Source organism: Prosopis cineraria, unplaced genomic scaffold, assembly GCF_029017545.1.
Source record: "Prosopis cineraria cultivar Desert tree isolate PC_DT_omini unplaced genomic scaffold, ASM2901754v1 PC2, whole genome shotgun sequence".
Lineage (NCBI taxonomy): Eukaryota > Viridiplantae > Streptophyta > Magnoliopsida > Fabales > Fabaceae > Prosopis > Prosopis cineraria.
The window spans coordinates 40839525-40852646 of record NW_026555333.1 but is presented as its reverse complement, the minus strand read 5'-3'; the positions used below and the strand labels follow the sequence as shown (position 1 = coordinate 40852646).

General features: G+C 33.3%; 2 protein-coding genes across 5 annotated transcripts; one reads left to right on the top strand and one right to left on the bottom strand.

The window, feature by feature from the left end:
- The first annotated feature begins 3462 nt into the window (after positions 1-3462).
- On the top strand, positions 3463-7511 carry LOC129299736 (pentatricopeptide repeat-containing protein At4g18520, chloroplastic-like). Its single transcript, XM_054938205.1, has 4 exons — positions 3463-3972; positions 4192-4416; positions 4961-7108; positions 7215-7511. The coding sequence occupies exons 2-3, from the start codon at positions 4269-4271 to the stop codon at positions 6724-6726; spliced, it is 1914 nt and encodes a 637-aa protein (XP_054794180.1). The 5' UTR covers positions 3463-3972; positions 4192-4268; the 3' UTR covers positions 6727-7108; positions 7215-7511.
- A 1165-nt stretch (positions 7512-8676) lies between these two features.
- On the bottom strand, positions 8677-12630 carry LOC129303348 (uncharacterized protein At4g37920). Of its 4 annotated transcripts, none has more exons than XM_054942619.1 (7): positions 12440-12630; positions 12035-12307; positions 11479-11900; positions 10963-11131; positions 10214-10458; positions 9392-9579; positions 8677-9294 (listed from the first exon to the last, which is right to left on the bottom strand). In XM_054942619.1, the coding sequence occupies exons 2-7, from the start codon at positions 12153-12155 to the stop codon at positions 9135-9137; spliced, it is 1305 nt and encodes a 434-aa protein (XP_054798594.1). In that variant the 5' UTR covers positions 12156-12307; positions 12440-12630; the 3' UTR covers positions 8677-9134. The 4 variants fall into 4 exon arrangements, with proteins under 4 accessions (XP_054798594.1, XP_054798597.1, XP_054798595.1 ...); XM_054942622.1 differs by having other exon boundaries at positions 11479-11822; XM_054942620.1 differs by having other exon boundaries at positions 12035-12304.
- Between the last annotated feature and the right edge of the window lie 492 nt (positions 12631-13122).

Here is a 13122-nt window from a genome sequence, read left to right as displayed (position 1 = left end):
GGTATTTTTTTCATTTTCTTTTGTTCTCTAAAATAATAATCACATAACACTTAAAAGTTGTTTTTATTTTTTTGTTCTTCAAAACAATATTTTTTTTTCTAAAACAATTTTTAAAAACACGTTAGCAAATGAATTTTTTTATTTTTTTATTCTGGAGAACAAAAAACTGTTCCAGAATAGATTTCCAAACAGGCCGTAGTTGTTGTTTTTCTTACCTCCTCTCTCACTTTCTCTCTCTTCCCCTCTCCCCCTTCTCTGTTTCACATCAAGGTATCGGCCATTCTCTTCCTTCAATTGATTAATCTTCCCCAAAGTCTGCCACTAAGCTAGTTCATTAAGCAAATACAAAAAAAAAAAAAAATACAAAACCTGGCCTCTTTCATCACCAAATCACAGCACAACTTAAAATCAAAGAGGCTTAAAGGTATTACAGTGAAAGGAAATCGAACAACAAAGAACAACTATGCTGGACGACTAAAGGCAAAAGAAAATCCAAGAGGATTAAAGGCAAAGCCATGAAGTGAAATCGAAGCAATCATTCTCTCGAACCCTGACATCTTCCTACCTCGTAAATGAGTCAAATCAAATGAACCAATATTGTGAAAACCAAAAGGGTAAAAAACAGTTTAATTCAACCAATTAAACCAAATTAATCTTTTGGGTTGAATTGGACCTAGCTGTTTTCATAAAATTAAATTTAACTTGGAACTCGGAACTGGCCAACCCGGTTTAAAAAAAAAAAAATTTAGATTAAGTCACTTGGATTTATAATTTTTCTTTTCTAATTTTTAATTCTCTTCTATTTTTTCTTTTCTAATATTTGATTTCTCCTCCATGGTCTATGATCAATCTCTGACTTCTCCTCCAACATCTGCCTTCAACTCTAGCAATCCAACCTTTGGCACTAAGATTGGAAGCTTGTGAATCTTAACATGATGGCGTGCCTCCCACTCCAGCATTTTCTTCAAGATTGTGAGCTTATATTGACATGCCTCTACCTCCGACTTTAGCGGTCTAGGCATCTAGCTTTTGGCTTTGAGATCCCAAGTATTATTAACAAATTAATGTTTTATTTATTTATTTATGTATATAAATATTATTTTTTATTTAATTTTTATGTTACCGGTTCGACTGCTAGTTTAACTAGTTGAACCATAAAAATTATTACTTATTGTTCTTTACGATTTGATGTTCAATTTAGGTTGAAAACATTGGAGTGAACCTCTTTACATGATGACACCACACTCTCTCCTTCTCCAATTCCTCAATCTCCGCCGATCTGCAATGGGATGATGGGGAAGAGCTTCTTTTAAATGCGCTTCTACTTCAATGGGCATTTGACTTTGCATTTCATGTTTTCAGCCAATGTGGATCTAGTTTGTTGTCTAACTGCTTATTTATGCTACATCATCGTCCTCAAAACGATTTTTAAATCTCCAAGAGTCAATGCTTCTAAACGTGGTGTACAGTTTAAAGAAGAATGGGAGAATTATATACAGGTTCTAAAAAAAATTATTATTATAAAGTTTATTGATAATTAAATTAAAATCATTGACAACTGCACGTAAATAAATTAATTACTATAAAGTTCATTGATAATTAAATTAATGTCATTGATAATACAATCAGTTATTAATTATTTTAGTCTAATTGTCAATCGACCTTATAATAATTAATTTTTTTATATAAAATTTTAATGTAATTCTCCCAAGAATTAAAACATATGGATTGTAACAAAAACTAGAGGCTGAGGTATGATTTTTCCCAATAACTAGCCTTTACTAGTATTAATAAATTAGATATCAATAACATTAAGTACGCATACTTTATGGGTGTCATTAATTAATACAACTTTAAAATATAACAAACTAATAACTAATAATATTAATTATTTGTTAAAAGAAAAAATGATAGTTAGGTACCAGAACACTAAATTAATGACAAAGGTCCTGACAATTTTTTTCAAAAATTAATTAAAAATATACATTCAAATAATTATTAATATACGAGTTTTAATTGTAACCAAGTATTTAAATATCAAATGTAACTTTTAGATTGTAATAAAAAATTTTATTTGTAACTGTTTAAATTAATATTCCTATTATATATGTTTATGATTATCATTTTTATTTATTATCATTATTTGGAGACATTATTTACTGGAAAAAAGTTTGGTATTCAAATAATAGAAGCGGACTTGCTCTACAGTAGACCTCATGAGATTCCTTAAGACAAGAAGTATTTTGTTGCTCTAGTTTCCTTGTGAATTAATGTAAAATACTTAAGTATTTTGTTTTTGTTCTATAGTCGCTCCATAAATTATATAGATAGAATCATTATTTAAAGTATTTTGGTTTGTATGTACATATATATTGTATTAGAGTAGAACTTCGAATGCTGCTTGTATATTTTTTTGGCAAGTTGTTGAGATTTTGAAAAGTCCAATTTACAATAGAAACTCTATCAAAATTTTTATAACAAGCTTAAATATTTTATTCCTATTAATAATTGTTTAGTATAAATGATGATTGTATGATAAAATTATAATTAATATTCTAGATGTGTTAAGGGTTTAGAGTTGTGTAATATGAGTTTTTTTTATTTTAACCGATCATACTTCAGCAATTTGGAGTGTGACATTTCAAGACTTAACTTGTATCCTCCCTTATTAAAACTTACAAATTGTAGATGTAATAAAGAGTTGAAGACATGTTGTTAGAATTTTTTTTTTTGGGAAATGACAATAACTCCTTTTGAATAATATAAGTGACCCTTTTGAATAATATAAGTGATAATTTGATTTATCAAAATATCATAATTTTATTAAAATTTTTAAATTTTTTTATCATTAATGAATTTATATAAATAACCAAATTGCTCATGTTAAAAATAAAATGATCATAAGTTTTGTTTAAATAATTACATTTTTCTTCTTCTATTCACAACAATACAATAATAAGACATGTTAAATTCTTGATATTGCTATAAAGGTAATTTAAATATTTATATAAATTCATTTATAATAGAAAAGTCTTTAAGAATTTCAATAAAACTATAACATTTCCATGGACCAGATTGTGATTTATGCAATTCAAAGGAATTTATTGTCATTTTTTATTTTTTTTCCCACCAACATGCTTTATAGTTTATGGCTAATTGAGAATTTTTTTTATAATATTTTTTTGTGCAATCACCTTTCTTTTCAAACAAAATATATAGGCGACAATTATATTATTGTTAGAAGATACTTTGCATAAAAATTTAGTGTTATCTTTTATGTTTATTATCAAATTTTCAATAAAAACTCCCTGCTATGTTACACAACCATTATTAGGAAAGGAATTATATTAATGATCTTATAATGAATTTTTTTTTTTTAAAAAAATCTTTGTCCAAGACGGACAAGGTGATTTTTGGAGGGAACGGCGAATATTATCCACATTGTTTCTGGGCAAGTCTCAACTCTCAACTGACGGACTGGGGTTTTTCTTCTTCCTTTCAACTGGGAAGCTTCGCACTTGTGGTTCGCATTCTCGTGTCGTGATCACTCAACTCTGAAGCACTCTTGAGTCTTCCCTGTAAAATTGTATCGTTCCTCCTCTGGTGGTGGAAACAAAGGAGGGAGAGAGCTTTGTGTTCCGAAAAAAATGGAATTACAATCGGCAAGTTCAAACCTCCAAAATTCTTAGTTGAACTAAATCCCTAAAAGCAAAGCTATCAATGTCACAGAGTGACTCGCCATTCTCTTCCACGCGCACACTCTTGCATAGCTCCGACAGTCTCAGGGTGAAGCTTCGAATTTCTCCATCGCCGTTTTTGCATCCCACTCCAAATGATTGTCGTATTCATTAGTAGGCGCAGACAATGGTAACGCCTGCCGGGAAGGGTTCCTTTGATATGCCTTCTCTCAAGTGAAAGAATTTTGACTTTTCTCTGTGAATGTATTGAACCAGAATCGCCACCCAAGCACAGGTACTTCCACCGCTTAAAAGCCATTAAATTCGTCTTGGCACAGTTTCAACCGTGTTCTTTTCATCCCTACTATTTCATTTACTGCTGAAGTTTTTTCGTATATTTCGTTTTCAATACTCATCTTGTGAAGCGTTTGATTTTGGTGGGGGTTTTGTTCTCGTTTCTATCTCTATATTCATTTTATCTCACTCATATGAATCTATGTTGTCTTTGCCATAGGCTACTAGGCTAGTTGTCTAGATTCTCTGCACATGCCGTTTGTGAACCCATAACCTGATAGGGCAAATTTAAAACTCATGGAGTTATCTACCGTGGTTATTCAATCATGTTGCTCAATCCCTTCAAGGTTTCCAACGATCAAAGTTTATGGAGATATTTCTTATTCCCTCGCTGCATCAATAAGCAATACAGTTCGAGTTGCTTCTTTGGATTTTAGCACCAAAGGTAAGCTAAGTACTTTTCAACTTAAATTTGCTCAATCTTTAGAAGTCGTTTGGCTTGTAGCCCTTTTTTGGATTATAAGAGTGCAAAATTAGTGAACACTCTCGAAACAAAGAAATAAATGTATCACAAATTTGTATAACTTTAAATATTTACATTCCATGGTTAGACAAAAATGTATCATCCCGTTGGCTTAGCTGGGTAGTCACCAAACCTTGACCTAAAGTCAATTCACCATATCTGTTAACTGTTCTTCTTTCAATGAGATTTATTGCACTTATAATGTAATATTGGTAACAGCAAGAAAGTATTTCGGAACTGATGATTAATTTAGATAAGAGTTCATCAATATATTGTGCTGGGTAGAGGTCTGTTTGTTGGCCTTAGCATTTTTGCCCCCCCAGTCTTGACAGCAGGAATCATCAATCATGCGATGCATGTCATCTTTTAAGAAATGAGTAAATTTAATTGGGAAGCTCATACCTGCTTATTTATTTAATTTCATATTATGTTGCCATTAACTTGCGTTTGACTTTTTTGAGACAAGATCTGGCAAAACCTAGGAGCACTTGCTTGTCGATTGTCCAAGCTCATGATGCTGCAAGTGAATGCATTGAAGCATCAGATGCTGCAGAATCTGAATTTCAGGATATTATCAATTATCCTTTTCATGATGCTTCCAGGAAGATGGAAAATCTGGCTGAAAAAAATCAATGCTTAAATCCAAGTTTGGTTGCTCGATGGCTTCGGTTGTGTGTTAACATGGAAGAAGTTGGGAGGGTTCACACAGTCTTGTTAAAATGTTTAACAGAATCTGTTACTTATGTTGATAACAATTTAATGTGTTCCTATTTGAGATTGGGGAAGTTAGCTCTGGCTCGCAAAGTATTCGATGGAATGTCCAGAAGAAATACAGTTACCTGGACTGCTATAATTAATGGGTATTTGAATCATAACATGGATGATGAAGCTTTGGAGTTGTTTCGTGAATCAATCAATCATGGGGTTCAAGCAAACAATAAGATGTTTGTCTGCCTCATGAATTTGTGTGGTAAGAAACTAGATTTACAGCTGGGTAAACAAATACATGCTAGTATTTTGAAAGGCAAATGGAAGAACTTAATTGTTGATAATTCAGTTATTCATTTTTATGCAAAATGTGGTGACATGTCAAGTGCATTTCTTATTTTTGACCGGATGGTGGAACGCGATGTGGTGTGTTGGACAACTATGATCACTGCTTGTTCCCAGCAAGGGTTAGGGCATGAAGCCTTTTCAGTATTATCGCAAATGCTAGGCAATGGGTTCATTCCTAATGAATATACTGTATGTAGTGCACTGAAGGCTTGTGGAGATAAAAAAGCATTAAAAATGGGGAGACAACTACATTGTGCTTCAGTGAAGAAAATTTGTAAGAATGATGTATTCATAGGGACTTCCTTAGTTGATATGTATGCAAAATGTGGGGAAATTGTAGATTCTAAGCAAGTTTTTGATAGAATGAGGATCAGAAATACAGCTACTTGGACATCCATTATATCAGGATGTGCTCGAAATGGATTTGGTGAAGAGGCCATAAGTTTATTTCGGTCAATGAAGAGGCGAAGAATATATATTAACAAAATGACTATTGTTAGTGTCTTGGTGGCCTGTGGCTCAATCAAGAATTTGCTAATTGGAAGAGAAGTTCACGGACAGATAATCAGGAGTAATATCCACTCTAATATGTACATAGGGAGTACTTTGGTATGGCTCTACTCTAAATGTAAAGAATACTCTCAGGCAATTCAGGTGCTCCAACATATGCCTTTCAGAGATGTTGTCTCGTGGACCGCCATTATTTCTGGATGTGCTCGGTTAGGGCATGAGTCCGAGGCCCTTGAGTTCCTAAAGGAAATGATGAAGGAAGGTGTGTCGCCTAATTCCTTTACTCATTCATCAGCTCTGAAAGCATGTGCAAAGTTAGAAGCTCTAAATCAAGGAAAATTGATTCACTCTTACGCAAGCAAGACCCCTGCCATGCGCAATGTATTTGTCAGCAGTGCTTTAATCTATATGTATGCAAAATGTGGATACATTTCGGAGGCTTTTCAAATTTTTGATAGCATGCCAGAAAGAAATTTGGTTTCTTGGAAAGCCATGATCATGGGCTATGCAAGGAATGGACTCTGTAGAGAGGCTTTGAAGCTCATGTATAGAATGCAAGCAGAAGGTTTTGAGGTGGATGATTATATCCTTGCGACAGTTCTTACCACCTGTGGAGACATAGAGTGCGATATAGAGCCTTTATCTTCTCATTATCTGCATTCTTAAACAGGAGCTTTAATATACTTGAATTGAACTCTATGAATCAAGTGGATTCATATCAGATGTATAGCACCCAACATATTACGTGTATTGAGGGATGAAGAGGATCCGACGATGTTCAAACGACAAGCTATATAAGATGTTAGAAACAGCCTCCATTTGCCTCACCCTCCTCTAAAAAAAAAAAAAAAACTATGAGATCATAAAGGGGAAAAAATAATTTCTTTAGTTCATAATTGATAATGCAAAGTATAATGGCGTCATGGAATTTATATAGCAGACAACATCTAGTGGAATAAGGTGTGTGGTTGCTATTGTTATAATTGATGATGCAGGTGATTGGTTATGAAGGAATTCAACGATCTTATGTTGCTGCGTCATATTAAAGGTAAGTCATCTGGTGTTCATTCAGCATGTTTGTTATTCATTTTTGGAGTCTAATTAGCAATTTGTTTTTCAAGGCCAGTTATGATTCTGACTTCCTCCCTGTACAGTGTACACTAGGCAATACTCTTGACTGGATTTGTTGTGCAAGAATCAAGAAGCTGAAATACTTTATTTTGGATGAGCAACATATTTTGGTTGAACCAGATAGTGCATGGTTTCTCAGTTGCAAGCTGTATACATTCCAAGATATGCCATCATTCTCCAAGAACGAATTAATGTATATTTTAATTTCGTCTTTTCCCTTGCTCTATTATACATCCCTCCCTCCCTCTCTATATGTACAGCAGACCTGGTTTATCTTATATTACCATATGAAAAGTCAATCTTGTACATTTTTGATATTACTTTGATGAATTCTTTTAATGCAAAATTACATATAAAGATTTTGATCTTTGAGAAATTTCTATTGGCCGATCTTGAAAATCATGCTTATTTTCAAATATCAAAGTTATTTTTAAACCCCTCGACACTTATTAGTATATTCAAAAAAGAGGAAAAATAAGTTATCATCAGATTTTAGGAAAGTTGCACAAATAATTTTGAAATGACTTTTCCAAAATAACACAATTTAGTAGTCATTTTAATTCTTAAAGTTAATTATATTGTTTTATCATTGATTCAAAATTTTAACATCTAAATCTTTAGACGTAGTTTTCACTCCTACTTGTGGAAGAGTCTGGCATATCAGGAAATACTTATATTTGTCAATTTGCATCGTGAGTTTTTTTACCGCCCCAAGTGGACAAAAAATAGAAAAACCACATTCATTTATCCAAAAAAAAAAAAATATTACAATGATCAATCCAAAAGGCATTAACCTGAATATGAATTTTTTATTTAACCCAAAAAAAAAGAATGAGTTTTTGAAGCTTTCGTCTTTGGAAAAAAATTGTTTGAAGCTTGGGCCTCAAAACTTGTCACTAGTCGAAAAACTGTTAGTCTAACGCATCACATCACAAACAATTTTGCTTTTTGTATGTAAACATGTGCAATGTTACTTAGCCATGAGCTTCTTCCCAAATTTTCACTGCCCTTTTCAAATGATTAATTTGAATTCTTAAAACATATTACTGCTAAAGTAGATGGGAGAGAATGAAACTTATCTATAGTTAGAATTAGAACCTGAGCAAGTTCTCAAACTTGAGTGTCGTGTTAGGAAACTAAGGTTAACACACACACACACACAAAAAACCTTAGTTTTTCATGATTTCTCAAATTGAAAATAATTTGCAGCCTTTTTATACTCTCCTTGTAGATGTCTATGTGAGTACTCAAGCCAAAAAAAGCTTTAAATTTTCCATTTCTTACCACAACCCAATTTTTAATTTTCTGTAAACAACTCTATCAATCAGACGTCTCCATTCAGCATAAGACATAATCATCCAAAGCCCAGAGAAGCGATGGATTGCAGGACAATATTATTTTTCTTCGGCTCCTCCACATCTTCCTGAAGGGAGATTTTCTCCCTCATAAATATTTGAGACATGTCAATTATAACTTGACCAAACCTTGAAAGAAACAAACTAGTGTAGTTATTAAATAAAAAAATAAAATAATATCAACGTAACATCGTAATTCAACACCAAAATATACTCTACAGGAATACTTCGGTCAGTAAAATACATCAAGTTTGGAAACTTTACCCCACAGAGATCCTACTGACCTGTCACCTCCTTATCCTCCCACAGTTTATCTTGATCCAAATTAATCGGGACCCAATGTGACTTTCAAAAACATGTTGAAATAATAAAAGAAATCATAATTATATTAACTTATCTAGCCTGTTTCCTAATTTGGCAGACTCTAAATCTAAAACTTTTCTGTCACTAAAAAGTAACAAGATTTCAGACACTTCCTAGCAACCATGCAATCCCAAACAAGGTTTGTATTGCAGTTCATGGACATCAGAAATCTCTTGATTCACAGAAAATTTTTGGGCTCTAAGGAAAGTCTACTTAAGGGTTTGTTCACATAAAATTGCCTTCCACTACCTTCTTCAGCTCCTCCAATTTCTGGATGACCTTCGGATTCAACAGATCCCTGGCTTCCCTTATAAGGGTTCCTTCTCCACTCAAATTATAAGCATCTACCACAACTTTTATCCAGGTATGAAGCTTCTCAGGAGTCCTATATAAAGTGAAAACAAGTGATGCCATAAAGTTGTGAACTTGTGATTGCATTATATTACAGAAAAATTCCATGTTACTAGATTCAAAATACATACGTGTATAAGGTATCCTCATCAGTTCCTTCAAGTTCTTCTCCAGGGGTAAATGCATCTCTGAGGGCACACATTAGCTCTTCAGGATCTTCAATTCTAATAACATGCTTGATAATTCGAATCTCCTTCGGCACCAGTCTCTGAAGATTACCAACTGCGGTCTTGTATAAATGATAGAGTACATCTTTTACCTGCAAGATTTTAAAACGTACATAATAATGTGGAAAAATTACATCTTAACAGTTATTAGGATGTATATCTTAAATAAAAGGTTTCAATCAACTTTATTTCACACATGGAATAAAAGATTTTAAAACTTCATATCTAGCATATTTATTTTAATCTATAAGTAGATGGTGAATAGTAGGTTAGACCTTTATTTTCACTGTTCACAGATTATGGCATATTTATTTTACCACTGATTGAAAGAAGGGGGAAAACAAAATAAAACAAAAGACTACCCTGAAGCAGGCGAAAATTTATTCTGCCAAGATCAAAAGGAGACAATAAAATGCTCATCTGGTAAATTTAGAGGAGTTACCTTTGAGGAAAAAATAGTTTGAGGATTTTTTTGGTAAAATTAGTTAGTGGAACAATGATTACATCTACAAAAATGTTCACTCAAGAAATTTTACAAAAATAAGTATTGTTTGGATGAAGAACCAAAAAATAGAGTCTAGAGGACCTCCTGATAAGAAAAATATTAAGAATAAGAAAACTAAGGACTGGATTATAGTTGTCATAATCTTCCAAAAATTTGTAGCCTGTGCTTATAATGCAAGATACAGCACATAGAACGAAACAGCAATTGCTCAAGTCAATTACCTCATCTTTCATCATATTTGACTCCTTTGCAGCTGACCAAGCTTTTGTGATCATCAATACCAATGCTGAATCTAGTTCTTTTTTCTCAGCAAGAGTGTCTATCTTTTTGCAGGCAGCATCCAGAGAAGGAGAATTAATGATATCCTGGAATTTCAACTCTGCAGCATTTAATGCTTCCATGCTATCAGTTGCCGCATCATACGCTTGCACCGCGGCCAAGCAAGCGTTCGCAAGCTTTGCCAACTCTAGTCACACAATGAACAAGGAAAATAATATGAAACAAATACCTACAATATGCATGAATCTAAAGGGCATCAAATATTAAAATTGATATTCTCACTAGGAGTACTGCACAGAAGTGTTGGATGTCACCACAATCATCAAGACTCTGGTTTTTCTTGCACACTCATAAATGGAGAAATCAAAATTCCACCCAGGATAACCTGGGTAATAATATATCTTCATGAACCCTAAATTATGGTCATATTAAACTTAAGCTACAGCTGTGCTATTCACTCTCCCAAAAATTTAACATCTTAGTTTCAATGGATGTGATTTTTCACCAAAGTTTTATCTGAGCACAAAATAGCACCACTATCTGGTATATGGATAATTTTGACACTCGGGTGAGGTTGGATAATTTCCCACGCAAGCCAACCAAGTGATATATGGATATTAGAACTTAAACCTAGATGTTAGAAGAAGCAACGTTGACTCACATTAGAAGCATGTAAGTATGTAAGTCTCACCATTTTGCTCTTTTGGGTTGTCATAATAGGATTCTGCTACAGTGTGAAGGTGTACAAAAAATTCTTTTGTGAAGTCTTTACGACGACGGGAGATAATTTCTGTAATTTCTGTTGACGATTCTCTGATCACTTGAAGAAGTTCATTGTGCCTCTGTACATCTTCATCAATCTGCAAAAGGAACGTAATGAATAAATGGAATGTAACAGCACTCAAATATTAGATTCTTGGCACAATACTTGATACATAAAATATCAAAGAAGCCAAGAAAAACCATATTAAGTTATTTACAATTATCTCCTTGTCCAACTAATGAAGCAAACGATAAACTTGCACTGTGAAATACATGAACAACAATCTATTTCACATTCAAGCAAAATGGAAAGAAAACGGAAGATTAACATTGTAGTATTTAAGCTGACTTATAATCTCATTAGTCATTACAATCATATTCAGATACACAACAAAACAAGTCATATTGAGTTGAGAGAGTGAGAACGCAGAATTCTATGACAAACCTCTTTAAGCTTCCTTCCAAGTCGAAGCAACTTCTGCTTCATCACTGGATCTTTCTCATCATCAGCTCTATCTTGACAACGTGCAAAAAAATGGGGCCTAATATTGTTCCATTCCTTGCTGAAAGCTAACAACCTTCTCCAATCAGTTGGAGTTGGCTTGTCAACGATGAAAACATCAATAAGCTTGTCACAAACTCTAACCATTCGACTGTCATCCAAGCACCGAGCACCATCACTATCACCATCATCCCTTTCCTCACTACTTTTTTTAGGTTCATCATGAACTGAAGCAGCTTCAGAAGTATGAGAAGATGATAAACCTTGACAAACAAAATCATGTCGCACTGCACTTTTGTCACCAACATCAGCATTAGTAGGGGATGACTGCAGCCATCTTGCCTGTTTACCCAATAAATTACAGCCTGGAATTCAATATCAGCTATCAATTATAGGACTTGCCAATTTTACTCCAAGTTAACGGCTTAAAGAACCCAAAAAAAAAAAAAAACGCTTTAAGAAGTTAAACACTTGAATTGGTAAAAAAGTAGCCACTTGCCTTTATTACTAAACTTCAAGCAAGCGATCTGAGGCGGACTTCTTGACGATGATGGTCGAATGGTTATAGGAAACCTTAATTGGAGAGAACAACATGATTGAAGAACCGTACTTAACTCCATTTATTTGAACTTTTCTTCTAAACCTCTAAAAAAAAGCAAATAGCTCAGGCTATTGCGGAAGCAAGAAGAACCCAATTAGAATCCAGAAATCAAACACAAGGGCAGACGCAGCTTGCAAATACCCCACGACTTATTATTATAGCCCGTCTCTGCTTTAGGAATCAAATCAAACAATACAGTGAAGAGCGAAATAGTGAGAAAGAATCAAATTCAAGGATGAAGCTAAATATTGTGTGGAGAAGACAAGTCACCGATGAAGAGTGATGGCGGGAAGAGTCACTTACCCAAAACAAGCACGCCAAGACAGATAGAGGCTGGAGCAGGCGAGTCACCAATGAAAAGCGACAATCAGTTATCCAAAATGAGAATGTAAAGATGGACGGAGGCTGGAGCAGATGAGTCACCAGTGAAGACCGATGACGGCGAAGATGAAGTGTTTGTGCAGTTGCTCTTCTTCATCTTTGCCCACCATGCGATGCAGCATTTACTCTTTTTTAATTATCCTAAAAATGTTTTTTTTTTTTTAATCCTGGGCAACACACTTACTTTACTTCTCATGTTAATCTGCATGGCTGCCATATCTATTTTCTGTTAGTCATATATCAGCATAGTTCAACGGTATTAATTTCTTTTATAGATAAAGGATTATTTAGATAAATTTATAAAATATTAAGGATTAAAGTAATAAAAATTAAAATTAAGGGATCAAATCAATAGAACCCTAAAATAAGGGATTAAAAGTTACTTTATCTTTTTTTTTTTCTGTAATTCGATTGAATAAGAACAACTTCAAAATGTTTGATTTTTATTTTCATTTCTTAACAAATATTTTGTAATATAATTTTTAATTTTTTTTTAAAATAAAATAAAAAATATAGTTGGTTGTATTAATTTCAAATCAGTTTTAAAATTAAAAAATCAATGAATAGTAATGATTATTGATTATTAACAGTGGTGACTTATGATA

What these genes read in the sequence shown, in the direction of transcription:
- LOC129299736 (XM_054938205.1), top strand. Translation starts at nt 4,269, where the DNA reads ATGGAGTTATCTACCGTGGTTATTCAATCATGTTGCTCAATCCCTTCA. An exon ending in TTTGGATTTTAGCACCAAAG is followed by an intron (nt 4,417 to 4,960) that starts GTAAGCTAAGTA and finishes TTTTGAGACAAG; the next exon opens with ATCTGGCAAAACCTAGGAGC.
- LOC129303348 (XM_054942619.1), bottom strand. Translation starts at nt 12,155, where the DNA reads ATGGAGTTAAGTACGGTTCTTCAATCATGTTGTTCTCTCCAATTAAGG. An exon ending in TTGGAAGGAAGCTTAAAGAG is followed by an intron (nt 11,132 to 11,478) that starts GTTTGTCATAGA and finishes TTCCTTTTGCAG; the next exon opens with ATTGATGAAGATGTACAGAG. An exon ending in CAACCCAAAAGAGCAAAATG is followed by an intron (nt 10,459 to 10,962) that starts GTGAGACTTACA and finishes TTGTGTGACTAG; the next exon opens with AGTTGGCAAAGCTTGCGAAC.